At 41.2% G+C, this 17213-nt stretch overlaps 1 protein-coding gene across 1 annotated transcript in view; it reads right to left on the bottom strand.

Annotated features, from left to right (window-relative positions):
• Nucleotides 1-17213, bottom strand: part of RHBDF2 (rhomboid 5 homolog 2) — a 99000-nt gene that overhangs the window by 18693 nt on the left and 63094 nt on the right. Inside the window, exons 3-13 of the mRNA XM_026667517.2 lie at nucleotides 15732-15862; nucleotides 13350-13542; nucleotides 12481-12693; nucleotides 11265-11393; nucleotides 7996-8126; nucleotides 5826-6038; nucleotides 4998-5109; nucleotides 3312-3386; nucleotides 2161-2322; nucleotides 1418-1527; nucleotides 1243-1306 (exon numbers count right to left, since the gene is read on the bottom strand). Of these exons, the coding sequence (XP_026523302.1) occupies nucleotides 1243-1306; nucleotides 1418-1527; nucleotides 2161-2322; nucleotides 3312-3386; nucleotides 4998-5109; nucleotides 5826-6038; nucleotides 7996-8126; nucleotides 11265-11393; nucleotides 12481-12693; nucleotides 13350-13542; nucleotides 15732-15862 (1533 nt within the window). The remainder of the gene's footprint in view (nucleotides 1-1242; nucleotides 1307-1417; nucleotides 1528-2160; nucleotides 2323-3311; nucleotides 3387-4997; nucleotides 5110-5825; nucleotides 6039-7995; nucleotides 8127-11264; nucleotides 11394-12480; nucleotides 12694-13349; nucleotides 13543-15731; nucleotides 15863-17213) is intronic.

Raw genomic sequence — 17213 nt, 5'->3', positions numbered from 1 at the left:
TTATATTTTAGGCGATGGAAAAGTAAGACCACCACCACCAATACCATATCCCAAGATAGCAAACATATAATTAAAATAGTTTGTTCATTTTGTTGAAACTTGGGCTCAGAAAACAAAGATTCCTACTTGTATCCTTATGACTTGTTTACATGGAAAAGTGGACTAGGGTATGGCTATATGTGTGGACACTTCTGCACACATGCTACATAAAAACATGCATCTGAAGTTCCTTCATTCCAACAGCAGAGGGTCTTTGGCACAGGGTTGAACTGTGGAATCCTTAGTGCTTGCAGATGTTTCATTACCTAACTAGCATCATCCATGGAATGTGAAGATGACCTTGGGGAATGAGGAGGTGAGATGATCTCTTGGAAGCAGGCAAGAGAGGCAGAAGTCTCGGTAGCTTAGGGGTCAGAGAAAGAAATTTAGAAAGGGCCCGCCCTAATTGATCAGGCAGTTAAAAGTGGATATGGCAAGTTTGTACTTTCAGACTAGTAAGACTCTTACAATTAAATAGAATTAGTTCTTCTAGTCGTGTTTCCTGTCTAGTTTACCTGGGAGGGCTGACAGCTAGCGAGTGTAAGTTTTGCTGTGCAATAAGTACAGGAGCTTGTCCTACTTTGTTTGGGTGGAGATATGGTTTTCTTCTTGGTATTTCCTTATTTGTTGCTTGATTGTTTGCCAACATCCATGTAAGCAAGGATTAACACGAGACACCCACACTGGTACTGATGATGTTAACTAGTTGCGTAATGAAACATCTAAAGCAAATAGCCAAGCTTAGATAGCACCAAGGATTTCACAGTCCCTACACTGCATTTTTTCCCTCTACATACTTCCCTTCCATTTTATCCTAGTTTGTGTGGTTCTAGAAACTCTCTTGCTACAATTCAATGTCTCACTCCATGTAAGAAGTACAAACAGGGTACCAAAACCCACCCTGTTTGAATTTGATAAATAGGTATTACTTAGAAAAAAAAAAACCATGCATGCACGCAGGAACTCCCAGTTCCTTCTTTCATTAGGCAGACTCCTCTATGAAGCAAACTGCTGCGCCAGGTAACCAGGCAAACGAACAGCTCAAACAGCTTCCTTCTTTCTTATTCTCACATAAAATCATTTTCAGTTGACATAGAAATTAGTGAGACAATTAACAGTGATGATTTATTTAAGCGCCATCAAGCTCAGTGAGACTCAGTTGTTTCAAAGGAAGGAAAGTAGGTAGGAAGGAAAGATCTTTACTGGCCACTTGGTGATGTCATCTGGCCAGGCATGAGGTGGATTTGAAGCTGGTTCCTCACAGGTCCTGTTGGAAGATAAACAGTTAGAAATACCATAACATCTTACATTCCATGCTTTCCCCTTCTCATCTTATTCTTAAGGCACATAACTTTGTTGAGGTGAAGATATGTCTCACCTGGGATCCTGAGAACAAACTGCTCCTGATATCCTTCTCTGACTTGAATTGCTGGGGTCAACAGCTGGTGGATTATTGTCTGGCCATTTTACGAATGTGGCTAATGTTTCCTATAGAGGAAAAAAAATGACTTTGTAAACTATGTATCACGGTATCCACAAGCAATAGTCCTATAATATACACATCCAGATTTTTAAAGGAATAAAAATCTCATCAGAAGTCTTATATAATTTTCTCCAACATGTGATCTCCCTTATGACCATGATCACCTTCACTGAGAATGTTATTTAAGTACAATAACTACCCTATAAAAATTAAGTAAAGTAGATCTAGAAAACATGGAGGGTGGCTTCAATTATTATTTTTAAAATGTATAGTAATTATATTAAATTAAAGTTTATAGTAATTATATTAATCACATGACCAGGCACAGTCCATAAAAATAGAGAATTCTGGAACTGTTAACAATATTTGAAACGCGATTGCTACAATAGAATTTAAGTGTGCATTTTATTAATCGGCTTTTCCTCTGCCTTATTTCCAGAAAACAGTGGTCACTAACCTCACAGGAAAAAAATTATGGCAGAATTAAATCATGATTCTCAAAGCTCATGAAAGTCGTATGGAAGCTTTCTTCAACTTGAAACCTAGTGGTTGGGAATTCTGGAAGACGCAGTCCCAACGTCATTTCAAACCCCAGTCTGAAGGAGGTCAATTATCAGCTGTCAGAATTATGCTCTTACCGAGCAATCCTCACGCAGAGTCTGAACACAGCCTGAGTTATCATTCTGGACACAGCAGCCAGAGTGATGCTCTTTCTCCCTCTCTTTCTGAATCAGCTTCTCAATCTGTTGGTCCTTCCGGATACAGGGGGAGAACTTGGCTCCCAGATGGATCAAGTCAATCTGAAATAGAAAGCGGCAGTGTGAAAAACATTCAAGAAGCAAGGATTTTGCCAGGTAACGTCTCCTCCCACCCCATCCCAGTGAGTGGTGGAGGACTTTAGCAAAAACTATGCATGCTGAGATGACTTAAAGGGCTAAGCTGCATGCTCCCTTTTGTTACTGTTGTGGAAGATGGATGCATTGCTATGCATGTTCCATAACGGTAATAAATATAAAAGTGCCACCTATAGATTCTTCCTCTTCCGGGTCTCATGAAAACGTTGGATTAAGTAGAACTATGTGTTGTGCATTCCAGAAGAATTTGCATGTGTCCCTTTCCTTACAGCTCTTATATATAAATGTAAAATATTCTTCTTGGGAATTCAATGGAGTAGTTAACATTCTCAGCTGGCCCTTAAATACTTCTTTTTTTGTGGTATATTTTCTCAATTAGGGTTGAAAAATATGTGAGAGAAATTAAACCACTAATGCCAAGATGGAGAAAATACCCATTGATAGGGAGCAGTCTATTTTTTCATGTGATGCAGCTGGTGATCATATGATACACTGGAGTCCATGTCTCCAATGGGAATAACAACCTGTGAGCACCATGCAGCTGCCATCAATTTTTGGAACCTTCAGAACCTGCAAAATCACACTACTAAAATCTGATGACAAGATACTGAACTACAGCTTGGTTGTTGAGAAGGGAATCTGCTTAATTGTAGTTTAGCAACATCTGCTAGGGTCTCTACCTTTGCTCTAGTTCAGGGGTTTCCAACCTTGGCAACTTTAAGACTTTAAGGCTTTGCTGGCTGAGGAATTCTGGGAGTTGAAGTCCACAAGTCTTAAAGTTGCCAAGGTTGGACACCCCTGCTCTAGTTGGTTACAATCAATTCAGACCAGGAAGTTACAGACTTCTTATCCAATGAGTCATTTGGAGTAGCACATGGCAGAAATTTCTTTTTAGAAGAAAGCAATGGGGGGAGGAAAAAAAAGACAGTCTTTACCGAACTTGGACCAATCCAGAAGTTCTCCTGTTGGATATATTTCACACTTTCATACACACCTTTGTTTCGTAGTATCTGCAAAACAATGATGAAGTTCTACAGTCAAAGAAATAGCAAGTATTTCAAGGTAGAGATTAGATGGGACCTTTTCCCCGTAAATGGCAAAAGATAGATGTCAGTGGGAGTGGCCATCTGAGTGTGTCATATTTTCAAAACCTTTCACAAAAAGGGTTACATAGCAAAACTGAAGAAGACTTATTCAAGGGAAACCATTTCAAATCTTTTTTTTCCTTTTTTTTCTAACCTGCATTTGAATGTAGTCTTGCATTTTTTTTTCTGGGTAGCAATAACAATAGCGCTTAGACTTATATACGGCTTCCCGGTACTCTACAGCCCTCTCTAAGCGGTTTTACAGTCTCAGTGTATTGCCCCCAACAATCTGGGTCCTCATTTTATTGACCTGGGGAGGATGGAAGGCTGAGTCAACCTTGAACCAGTGAGACTTGAACTGCCAACCTGCAGGCAGCTGGTAGCCAGCAGCTAGCAGAAGTAGCCTGCAGTACTACAGTCTAACCATGGTGCCTCGTGGCTCATAGATTGCATCAAAGAATCTTAGCCCAATTATTGCCTTAGTTATATTGCCAAAAGAAAAGTATGCAAATCTTGGCTTCTCTGGCTGCAGATTTTAGGGTTTTGGCATTGGGCCAATTATTGCCATTCAACATAGAATATTATCTACTAGAGGACTCTGAAGATTTTCTGGACATTCCAGTTGCCACAGCATGTTATATACCCCATGTTTGGATCTGCTAGATGTATGGAAAATACCTGAGAAGATCGACATTGAGAGGGAGTCAGTTTTCAGGTCCAGTTTGACCTGCTGTTTTGAACTTTCAAGTCCCAAGGGTTTAAAAATCCAGGGTGTCTCCCTCCGGGATCTTCCTCCAGATCCAATGGAGCTACAGAATTCTCAGCTGACCCAGCTATGGGGCCCTTCTGACTGGGAATTCTGAGAATAATGGTTGCAGTATACCTGCAGGGCAACTGATTAAGGAAGGCTGATTTAAGACTAGCAGACAGAGTCCTGCTCCCAGTATCAGGATTGCTTGAACTGACTGGGTGCCAATTCATTACCCGGCTAATACAAAGAGCAGTGTGTGACTAGTTCAGTAGATTAGATTATTATTTTTTTAATTCTTAAAATATGAATTAAAATCATGTTGTTCTATTGAGCATTTGGAGAAAGGTTGCATTTTACTTCAAAAATCTTCATTTGTAATCAATATGTAATGGTTACATATGCAGGCTTTATTTTCAATAGTTTACATCGTACAAGTAGTCCTTGTTTAGTGACCACAATTGGGAATACCTGTTGTTAAATGATATGGTCACTAAGTGAAACAGTAACTGTGCTTACGATCTTACTTTAGCTTTCCTTTGCTCTCCTGATCTACAAAGGACATACTGTGAGGATTGGTTGCAAAGTTACTTTTTTCATCAGTTGTAATTGGGAATGGTCACTAAATGAGGAAATAGCTAAACAAGCACTAATTATATACAAAGATATCTTTGAAATAGTAGCTGGTCACCCAGAGGTTTTTAAAAGACAGGATAGAAAAGATGTTGATGTTTTCACATTTCACAGAAATCACAAAGTAAGCAGTACTGAAATATAATTAGACTCACTAATTCTGTTTTCACATGCTGAGCAAAGCCGATTGGAGCAAATCCGTAAGTGCAAATGATAAGTAGAGTGATGATGATGTGGACAAATGTGATCCAGTACGTAAAATAAGGCCTGTTTCAGACAGAACAGAAAGAAAAGGTAGTGGAAAGTGTCAGTAACCCGAAAGGATTCTGTAGAGAAATCTCAGTCTGATATTCTTTATTAAGAAAGAGATTACATAAACTAATCCGAACATGTAAGACTTTATGTACTGCTTCACAGTGTTTTCTAGCCCTGTCTAAGTTGTTTACAAAGTTAACATATTGCCCTCAATAATCTCAATCTCTATTTTACCAACCTTGGAAGGATGGAAGGCTGAGTCAACCTTGAGCCCGGTGAGAATCGAACTGCTGGCAGTTGGCAGAATTAACCTGCAATACTGCATTCTAATCACTGCATTGCTACCACTACACCTAAACCTTTAGAAAGCATGGCTAATTCAGGAAGTATCTGATCCACAAAAGACAATGAATGTGCAGCATCCAGGACACAACAGGGAAAAGAACACAAAACGACAGATAATTTCTGCAGGCAAAATATCCCCAATTGAAATATACTCCTTGCCCACCTACAAATAGATCGTTTATTTCTGCTATGGGCGGACACTCTTTGGAGTGACTTAATTACTGATATGTTGCATTTCTATCCCACTTCTTCTCTGAGTTCAAAGAGGCACTTAAAAAGGACTCCTTTAAGTTCATCCCCCTAGCAATCCAGCTGGGTCAGGTTGGACTGCAAGAAAATGACTAATCCATAGTCACCCTGGAACTTTGGTGGTCTGCTGCTACCTGTGGCTGTCTGTGATCTCCAGCTGTGACCGTACCACACTGCTGATGCTCCGACGATACGTTCTGTTCAACCAGTTGCCCACCACTCCCATCCCATAGTAGCGCTTCTTGTGGTCAAAGGCAAAATTCTTCACCCTGGCAGCAATCCGAGTGCCCCTCTTGGGAGCAGTTGTTGTTTGCTGGAGGCTTTTGAGGGCAATGGCTCCTCCATGCCTGCAGAACAAGAAAGGACATATTTGAAAACTCAGCTTGAGTTTGACAGCAAGACAGCAGAGATAGACGTAGAATGATTCCAGGATTCTAAGAATTAATTGTGTTCTGCATATGTTCCTTGATCTCAGCAAATGTGTAGGTCTTTGAAGCATCATGGGCCCCATGCAACGACAGTAGGTAGTCCTTGACTTATAACAGTTTTGTGACCGTTCAAAGTTAAAACGGCACTGGAAAAAAGTGACTTCTGACCATTTTTCACACGTATGACCATTGCTACATCCCCAGGGTCACGTGATTTACATTCAGATGCTTAGCAACTGGTTCATATTTATGACAGTTGCAGTGTCCTGGGGTTCATCTGACCATGTTTTGCGACCTTCCGACAAGCAAAGTCAGTGGGGAAGCCAGATTCACTTAACAACCAGGTGACTAACTTATCAGGTGCAGTGATTCACTGAGCAACGGTGGCAAAAAAAAATCATAAAATGGGGCAAAGCTCACTTAACAAGTCTCTCACTTAGCAACATTCTGGGTTCCATTTTGACTGTGAGTCAAGGACTACCTGTAATCGGTTCTCTTTTTGCCTCCCCTCTACCACAGCATGTTTTCTTTTTCAATGACTACTTTATGCAGAGAAAGATAAGATGATCAATAGGAGCAGTTGATTGAGCTAAGTTCAATCTCGAACAGGAAATTCTTTCTGGGAAATGATAAGATGACCAAGATTCAAGCATCTTGTTTGATTCTTCAGTGCATCAGAGTTACTTCTCTGAATTTTTAAATATCATCTTTCCTCTCCTCCACTATGCTTGCATTAGTCTTTTCCTCCTTGCATCTGTCACCTTCTCTATAACACTCAGATGTAAATATCTTTAGCATCTAAGGCAAGCAATTCAAGCATTGTCTACAACAAACCCCCCCCCCCAAGCTCTGGTCCATGGACCGTTCAAAGTTACAACTGGGCTGTGCAAACAAGTGACGTCCCATAGGTGGGATGCAGGCAACACATAAAATTACACATCCAATGGGGAAAAACCATTCCCCATAGAAATGGGCCCAAAAGGTTGGGGGCCACTGGTCTACAACTCTTAGGTGTAAATGTCTTCAGCATTTAAGACAAGCAATTCAAGTGGCCAATCTTGTTTCAAAAGGCTAGTTCCCTGCTTCATATTCTCCTGTTCCAAAGCTTTCACTTTCTGAGCAAAGCCCATTACTGGAAAGCTGTTTAAATGGTCTTTGCAGTGAAAGTAATATTCATATTCATAATAGAAATGTTGTCTCCATCCTTCACATACTTGTCAGGATGACGTACTTTATAAAAACCTTAAAACACTGTACAGTGGAACCCCGGGTCACGAATGCTTCTGTTCACGAGCAAATCGGGTAACAACCAAAAATTTGGGAAAATTGTTGCTTCTGGTCGCGAACAGATCCTCAGGTGCCGATCAAATACAGCCGCTGCGATTTTCTTTGCTGCAGCAATTTCCCCTTCCGCACATGCGCAGAACTGTAGCCGCACGCGCAGTCTAGTCTCGCTTCTGTTTGCGACCAAATCAGGTTGCAACCAAAGTCCTGGAGCGGATTACAGTCGTGACCCAAGGTCCCACTATATTTATAATCCAGTCCCGAAGCAGCAAAAGCAGCAGTAGAGTTTATAGTTCACTGGCAGGTCAATTGTTATTGACAAATGGAAGCCCTTTATTTTAGGATTGTTTTAAAAGGTTTGCTGTGACAAAGTAGCCTTTACAGAAAGAAGAATCCAAAAACAAGAATGCCATAGAGGAAAAGGGCTTTTTTTGCTCAGTAGCTTCACATCACCTCTGGAGTAGGAAAGCTTTGTTTCCAGGTGATTGTGGCAACAATAGCTCACAGTTGGTGACATGAATCAGGGCACATTTCCTATGAACAGGAGGCTATGCTTCTCTTCTATCAGTCTAAATGGGTCTCCAAGACTCACTGGAAAGGTAGGTCGGCCTCGGGCGACTTGCCGTCTTCTTGCAAGGGAAGCCCACGGTAGACAGTAGCAGAGAGAGGTGGGGATTCAAATACATCATCTTGCATGGAGCACATCTCCTCGTGTGCATCAACCTGTAAGAAAGGGGAATTGTTCCTCGTGGCCCCATTTAAAATGAGAATTGTATACCTTGTTCAGTGAGGGATCCAGTCATTCTGGCAAACACTGTTGTCTGTCTGTCTGTCTGTCTGTCTGTCTATCTATCTATCTATCTATCTATCTATCTATCTATCTATCTATCTATAAATAATTATACACACCTTCATAACATCTGATAGAAAAAGCAACAAACACAAACTGGCTGCTGGATTATGAATTACTGCCCGTATCTTATTTTACGTAGGAAAAATATTGCATTTCTTTATAAATGCCCCTTACCCACCACCCTCCCCCCAACCCCAAGATATGATGAGCTGCAGCTGCCAGAATTTCCAGGCAAGGGGACTTTAATCATACAACCCAGGAACCACACAAGGAAGTCTTTCAATGGCTGTCTAGTCATATCAGGAGGGAAGCATCCTGGGAGAGTTATTTAGCTCAAAAAACAGGATCTCTCTCCCCCCTCCCCTCTCTCTATATAGATATATAGATATAGATACAGATATAGAGATAGATAGATAGATATAGATATAGATAGATAGATAGATAGATAGATAGATAGATAGATAGATAGATAGATAGATAGATAGATAGATACAGATATAGATATATTTGTTTTCTTAAGTTTTGCAGGTACTTACATGTATGGTATTCAGCTTTGTTGGGTATTTTCCCACGTCATTATAGTTGTGCTTTTAAATTGTAGCACGTTTGGCAGAATCTCATCTGCCATCATCAGGCTTCTGTATTGTGTTCGTCTGTGAGTCAGACTTTCACAGCCGTTATGACTCACAGGCGCACACAATACAGAAGCCTGATGATGGCAGATGAGATTCTGCTAAATGCTACAACTTTAAAAGCACAACTATAATGATGTGGGAAAATACCGAACAAAGCTGAACACCATACATGTAAGTACCCGCGAAAACTTAAGAAAGGAATGAAGGAAGGAACGAAGGAATCATTACAGTCAAAGATTAGCCAGAGATTTCAATAAAGTAGAAGGGCTAGCTTTGTTTTTTTGTAATGACAGGTTTAGTTTATAATCAATGAATCAATGAAAATTCACATCATCAAAAAGGAGTTTAATGTAGGACATTTGAAGACAATTTATTTTGCATCTAAACATACAATCAATGCTCTGCTTATGTTTGCCTGATAGATCAAGCCACAATATAGCTCAGCTAACAATAAGTAAACTGTACTCGCTAGCTATTCCTAGGGTACGCTTCATTGACAATCTATAGCAGCGGTTGGCTGGGGAATTCTGGAAGTTGATGTCCACATATCTTAAAGTTGTCAAGATTGAGAAACACTGATCTATAGAAACTTAGTTTCCAAAAATGTAAGTTAAAATTAAAATTCATTATGGAAGGGAAGGCAGGAGTGTGAGAGGAATCAATATATGGGAAAAGTCGGGGGAGGGGAAATTAAGCAAAATATATTTTATATCATGGACATGTAAGCATCTTCTTTTATTCATACTCAGTCTTCCCCTTTGCTCCACTCATACACAGTTCACAAGGTCCACATGCAATTCACAACTTACAGGCTGTGAACTCAACATTTAGCATTTTCTTTGATCCAGGATCTCTGGCTTACTCTCTGCAGCACCACCCATAATTTGCTAGCCCTGCTCATTTACAAGAAGAACCAGCAGATGTGATCATGCATGCTCACACATAAGCTTTAGCAAAGCTTAGCAAGCCATGTGAATAGTGCAATGTAAAAGGAACATAAAGAAATCAGTCAGATAGCAGCACAGTGGACCTTTGTAATGTTTTCCGTGCAAAAAATATTACACATCAGGAGTGCCTTTGCCAAACAAATGACACTTCAAACTAGAGAGAGTGCAATTACTTGGAACAAGGCCAGGCAAAAGTAGTTCCCTCATCCAATGTGTTGAAGGAGCCTTACCTTCACACAGTGAGAGACCCTGCTGGATAGCTCTTTCCCATGCCATTCGTGTTGTATCAGAAACATCACTTTGTGACCAGTGTTTAAAAGTGGGACAATGCTAGCTGCAGGATGTCATGGATCTACCTCCCCTCCCCATTTGCTGGATAATTCCTCTGGGCAAAGGACATGTCCAGGCGTGCCTAAGATTAAAAGCAACCCAAATATTTATATTCCAGCTGTTTTCCTTGTGACTTGTCCTAATGCTACCAGTACAGTACAAATCAAGCCGAATACAATAGAAATCAACAGGAATTCAAGGCAAGCATGGGTCAGTTTAAATCACCCACTTTGGAAGCTTATCTAGAGGAACACTGTTGGTGAACCTGTTTTGCCTCCTTTAAATTCATGGTGAAAAGGCCATATCTTACAGCAAGGAATATTTTAATAAAATATTCAAGTTCCTAACAGTTTGTATAGCTAAATATGATATGTTTTAATTAATAGAGACTAGGTTATATTTTATTTTGAAATGTAACTGATTTTATTTGTTGTTTTGCCTAGCTTCAGGAATGATCTTATTCACATATGGATGGGGCTGTTGATTATCCATGCCTATTTTATTTCTTGCATGAAAAAAAAAAAAAAAAAATCTCTGAAAAAAATCCCAATCCTCTTCCAGAAGAGCAGTCCTTGGGGCTGTATTCTCATGAAGGGGTGAGACAATCATGAATGGTTTAATCATACTAACATATCCACTTAAAAAAAAAATTGATACCTAAGCAATAGTAAAATTACTAGATCTGGGCTGGAAAGACGGCATCAAAGACTTAGGAACTTTCAAAAATCTCTTTTGCCTGGCAGCCTGTTTTACTTCACAGGGCTGAAGGTTCAGCTTCTCCCAGGATGATCGGAAGACCCCCTCCACCCCCAAGTGTACCACTTGCTTGAAACAAAGGCTTGCTTTGAAATGGCACAAAAGATTTTTAATTTACAGGTAGCGCAGCATCACAAACTGGAAAAAGAGGGAACGGAGGGAGGCTCAGTAAAGAAGCGACAAAGCTGTCAAAATCCATAAAACGATTTTGCTGAACTGTTGGCAGTTCCTTCCCTTTGCAAATTTAACAAGAGGACAGCAGGAACCATGGAAGGAGCGAAACAGAGCTGTCAGAGCAGAGGAGGAGAATGTAACAGGAAGGCCATGGAACCATGCTTGCCTTACTGAAGAAGGTAGAGTCAAATGTATCCATGCCATCTACCACATCATCGTCCATGGAGCTAGGATACAAAAAGCTCCGTTTGTTGCCTCTGCGTTTTTGCACTGAAGGATCCAGAACGGAACGCCCCTATTGTAAGAAACAAGCTGGAATTAGTGAATGGTCAGGTTCAAAACACTCCCTATCAATGATTCAGTCTATTATCAAGCAACTTCAACTCCAATTAGAGTTATGGGGATACAATCAGTCCTGAAGTTTCCTTCCAAAAGGGGAAGATGCCTACTAAGGAAGGCTCAGGACTTGGCACATGATTAAACGCTCTGGAGCTGTATCCAAACAGGTTTGAGATATAGTTTAAGTCAAGATAGCTACAGGCTTCATTTCAGTAAATCTGTTTTGTGGCATGGTCCATTGGGTATAAGCCAATTATATTAATATTGGTTCCAATTATGAAGTAGGAGGTTTTACATAGCATCCACCTTCCAGCCAAATGTCGCTAAATCTACCTTTCCATTCTTTTTCTGTGCAGTACAACAGCTCCCTCTGGTGATACCTGTATTCTGAATTGAGACTATGCTTTCACTTCTATTATGCACCTACCAATTTGGGTTTCAAGTCTTATAAGGGGAATATACCATCATTGTGTGCCTATTTGTATTCCCACCAAACACAATTTTCTTTTTTTGATCGTGGCCTTTCTCAGGACAACCCATTTCATAACCCTCAACTTTAAGAAGCTTGGAGTATGAAAATCATCAAAGTCTGTCAAGGCAATTATACTTTCATGGATTCACTGAATTCCAGAGTTCAAATACAAACTTAGAAGCACCAGCATAACAAAATATAATATATATATAAGATGTATATATAAGATGTATATATAAGATATATATATATATTTAATGTGACGTTTCAGAAAAATCATCCCCAGGAACTGTAGAGAATCCAGCAAAAAACATAAATGCCCTCCCACCCAATATAACTCCAGACACATATGGCAATCTCAGAAGTAGAAAAATTACTTGGAGAGATAATTGCAAACTGGGATTTAATTTATTTTCCATTTCAAATTTGAACTGAAATCCTGTATATCTACAACTTTTTTTCCCTCTCCAGAAAAGATAAGGAAGCAGCACATTGATATCACATCCTTGACACCATTATTTAAGAAGTAAAGAACGGAAGCTCAGAGTTTTACCACAAAACTAGAACTCACTCTGATAATTGCTGCAGCTGCCTTAAAGCTCATATGGGCCACGGATTCCCTTTTCCTGCGGGGCAGGTGGGTGTAGCCTGACCGTACACTACCTAATGATGTCAAGGACACAACGCCAGGAGTCAGAGGGGGGAGGACAGGATGTGGGGTTCGTGGACGATCCACTTCATCTGGGTGCCTGAAGGGACGGCCTCGGGCCAAAGGATCTACAATCTGAAAGGATAAAACAATTGAAACAATTAGTCTCGTACTCAGCGCTGAAATGGAACAGGAATGTTGCTTTAAATTTTAATCGTATCAACCATGGGATGGTGCCTTAGACAAATGTTTGATTCTCCTAGGATTTCTTCTGACCAACATCTCTCTGATCCCTTTCAATGTTTTTCCCCATCATCTGATATAGAGTCCTTTTAAACAGATGACGTTTCTCTCTGAGAATATGGCTGCCCATCACACCTTTAAATTTCCTTACAGGAAGGGAGAATTAGGATCAACTCTTTCATTCAGCAGGAGGAGGCCATCATCTCAGTGGCAAATGAGGTGGGATAATAACAGGAAATTTCCTTCACAGCCATAAACTGGCCTCCTGAACATCTTATTCTTCACCTCAGCTAATCCGATAGGATTTCCTCTGGCTGACGGTGGCTTCCCAGACCCTGAGGTGGAGCTTGTTATTGCCTGATACCAGACTTTTTCACTTGGCAGTGAGCTCAACTTGGAGATCTTCAAAAGAGGAAGTTCCGACTTTCTGGTGGCCCTTTTCCCCTCAAGCTGTACATCTAATACATGGATTATAAATTCTTTTCTACAGCCAAATCTAGCATGCCTGTTTGTCTGCGTTACCGACTCTCTTGTGCAATGACACCTACCTTGGGCATTTTTGTTGGCTTTGGGGATTCTGTGCCTTGGAAAGAAGGCACCTCCTGGCTGTTCACTTCTATTTCCCTGTAGGCAGGTTTGAGTTTTCCATAGCGCAGGCTGCAGTGCTGAAGGCTCTTGCGCTGCCAATTCTGCTGTTTTCCATCCCAGTCATTGCTGACGCCAAACCACTGCGCTGCTCCTCTGAGTATAGCGAAGAGGAGACAAATGTCACAAGGCATCCATGGCTTCACAAGCAACGTCAAGGTTTTAGGAAACTAACTGCCCCCCCGCACCTAATCCACCCAGGCCCAAACATTTATCCAGTTTTGCTTCCAGGAATGGAAGATCTATGGATGTGTTTTCGCAGATGGAAGGGGTTGGGGGGTGGGGATTGTAGGGAACACTTTTAAAGCTGACATAATAAACATGAAGAATTGTGGATAGAAATATCCATTTTTTGTTCATCAAATCTTCAAAATAAGTTTAAGGGGGGAAAAACCAGAATCTAGTCTGTGATAAAGCACACCAATTTGATGGTGGGGCTAAGTCACTTTTTATGGATTAGATTTTCTTCTGTTTATCTTCCTTCTTAGCATCTGTAAATTGTTATGGCTCTGTTCTATGAAAAGCCATTGTCATGCCCCTGGTGGAGACTGACTCTGAGGGAGAGGAGGAACAGCTGCACGGCAGGGAGTGGAAGTGTGGCTCCGGAGGTTGTGGAGGAGGCTGGGGAAGAGCAGAGGCCGGCTGAGCAGTCAGAGGAGGACCCAGGCCCATCCCCTCTCCATCCTAGGGCACGCAGGGAGGAGAGGATAAGGGAGAGACTTGGTCTACTCAGGAGGAGAGGGCCTTGATCCTCTTCAAGGGCTGCAGCTGTAACAATTGAATAAGAGGACGGACATGCGTACGGGTGAGCGCTGAAGACAAAGCATGGAAATATCTCTAGTTTATGCTTCCTCTCTGAGTTTGGCGCCCTTCCCAGTGTGTGTTCTGTTATCTGTAGACGTCCTCCAGCCCTTATCTTGCCTGGTTTGTGTTGCTTTTTTCCTCCTTCTTGTAATTGTTTGTGTGGGAGTTTTTTGTCTTCCGTCAAGGATATTTGGAGCTTGGAAGCAAAGTGAAGGAATAAAATGGGTTTCACCTGTTTTCTGTGACTGTGTTTGTTTTGTATCCTACCCTGGGTCATCACAGCCATGGTCATTCTTAACAACTGAGAGAAGGAATAACACAGCTATCTCACATACAGGTTGTGCTTGGCTTACAACCATTTATTTAAGGATGGTTCAAAATTACTACAGCCTCAGAAAAAGTGGCACCTGTCTTTGAAGTTGCAACCCTTGTGTGATCCCTGCAGTCATGTGATTGCATTTTGGGGCACTTGACCAACTAGCTTGCATTTATAATGGTTACAGCCTATTGCAGACATGTGATCACAGTTTGTGAACTTCTCAGCCAGCTTCTGACAAGAAAAGTCAACTGGGGATGTCAGATTCACTTAATGACCACATGATTCACATAAGAACCATGTAATTTGCTTAATAACTGTGATGAATTTCCTTAACAACCATGATAAAAATTATCGTAAAATTAAGCCTTATCATGGGATGACTCATTTAATGACCATATGGATTAGCAACTAAAATCTCAATTGCAAGATGAGCAAGTTGAGATCTAAATATAATGTAAAATAGCTCACAAGAAATAGTCGATATTTCAGCCTTATTTCCCCTTGTTTGACACTGGTCTCAGTTTTGAGCAAGGTCCAGATTCGAGCACTGGCTAATCTTTTAAAGCAATAGCAATAGCACTTAGACTTATATACCACTTCACAGTGCTTTAAAGCCCTCCCTAAGTGGTTTTTTAGAGTCAGCATATTGTCACCAACAACCTCATTTTACCGACCTTGGAAGGATGGAAGGCTGAGTCAACCTTGAACTAGTGTGAATCGAACTGCTGGCAGTCAGCAGAATTAGCCTGCAGTACTGCATTCTAACCACTGCACCACCACGACTCTTAAAGCACTGATTGCAAACATCATGGCATTCAATTAAACTGGGAGCCTGTATGTTCTCAAGAGGAAAGTGTGCTTAGTGTACAAATGAATTCAGTGAGTCTATGTTCACTTACAAGGACCGGAAAGAGCTTCAAAAATATCTACCAAGTCTTTTTAATGTTACTTACAGCACAGCATGCACAAAAATCAAACACTCACAGACTCACAAATTATCCCCAGCTGTTGTTTATATTTCATATTACACCATTGCTTTGTTTTTAAATGCTGTAAGCTGCCCAGAGTCATGATTATGAGATGGGTAGCTTGAATAAATAGAAGAAATCAGACAAATAAATAATGACAAGTTAACACGTTATTAGGATAAAGTTCTCCTTACTTGCGAATACTCTGGGACAATGAGGTTTGTCTATGCAAGGCGGGATGTCTTTCAAAGTTGCTGCCCTGTCTTTTCAACCTCGACTCCTGGAGGCTCACACTTTTTTGAAGAGCTGGGTTCTTTTTCAGAAGCTAAAAAGAGACATTGAGGTCATCAGCAAAGAAGTTGGGGAGGGCGAGTTGATCCAGAGACCACTCCACTATCCACACAAATTGTGAATTCTCAAAAAAAAAAAAAAATCATACTTCTTGATCAGGGAGGGATCAGGATGTATTCTTCAGTTCATGGCTAGATAAGCAAGCTGATTAATCAGGCATAGATATTTGTGTGAGGGTAAAATGGTACACAGATCAAATTACACACTTGCCTCTGAGCAGTTTATAACCTAGGGACCAGTGAAAGAGAAAATGAAAAAATGCAATGGAATAAGGGATGGGATGGATGACATTTTCTACTTCCGGAAGTGCAACATTCACAAAAAAATCTCTGTAGAATACCAAAGAACTGGCTGGAGCTTACAAAAGATTTTACCTTATACTGCACTTATATGATCCATTCTACCTTGTTACTAGCCTAGTGAGTATGCACAGCAGAATAGATAATGCTTTGAAATGGTGCGGTATAGCAAGCCAATGTAATAAAAGCTAAGGCAGGGGTGCAGGGGTGGGATTCAAATTTTTTAACAATCGGTTCTGTGAGTGTGGCTTAGTTCATGGGCGTGGCTTGATGGTCATGTTATTGGCTGGGTATGGCCAATTCAATATCACTCACATTGAGGCGTGCATCTCCTCGCCTGGCCTCTCATGACTGTGGGGATGCTGCAATAGTTGTAAGTGTGAAAAATGGTCATAAGTCACTTTTTTCAGTGCCATTGTAACTTTGAATGGTCACTCCACACAAGCAAAGTGCCAGCAAAGGAGGGGGAAAAAACTCTAGAGAAGTTCCTGAGACAGGAAGTCTAGTCCTGCCAAGAATGTAATAAGGGTTAACGGAGAGGCAGTTTCTGTAAGCAACACCAGAATGTTTCCTTCCTGCCTTCCTTACAGGATTAGGCCAGTAATTTCTTCTAACAACTGGTTCTCCGAACTGCTTAGAATGTTAACAACCGGTTCTAGCGAATAGGTGCGAACTGGTACAATCCCACCCCTGCAGGGGTGTCAAAATCAAGGCACGGGGCCCAGATCTGGCCCAAGGGGTGCTTAGAGTTGGCCCGTGGGGCTGCCCTGGAAAAAGCGAAGGGCCGGTCCGTGATGCCTTTGCCAGCAAAAACGGGGTCCTGAGCTCCATTTTCAGCTGCAACAGTCTCCTGCAACCCTCTGCCAGTGAAAATGGAGCTCGGGAGCCCCTATTTTGCTGCCAGAGCACTCGGGCCACAAGACACCTCGAACATGAGTGATGTCGAGCTGACCATGCCCACCTTGGCCACACACCCCAGCCCCCCCACACACACTGAGGTCAAACACAAACCTGATGCTACTCTCA

The sequence above is a fragment of the Notechis scutatus genome, chromosome 2, assembly GCF_049901735.1.
Source record: "Notechis scutatus isolate UNSWTSFEM ecotype Mainland chromosome 2, rNotScu1.2, whole genome shotgun sequence".
Classification (NCBI taxonomy): Eukaryota; Metazoa; Chordata; class Lepidosauria; order Squamata; family Elapidae; genus Notechis; species Notechis scutatus.
Note: the sequence above shows the minus strand (reverse complement) of the source record. Positions and strands in the feature narration are given on the sequence as shown.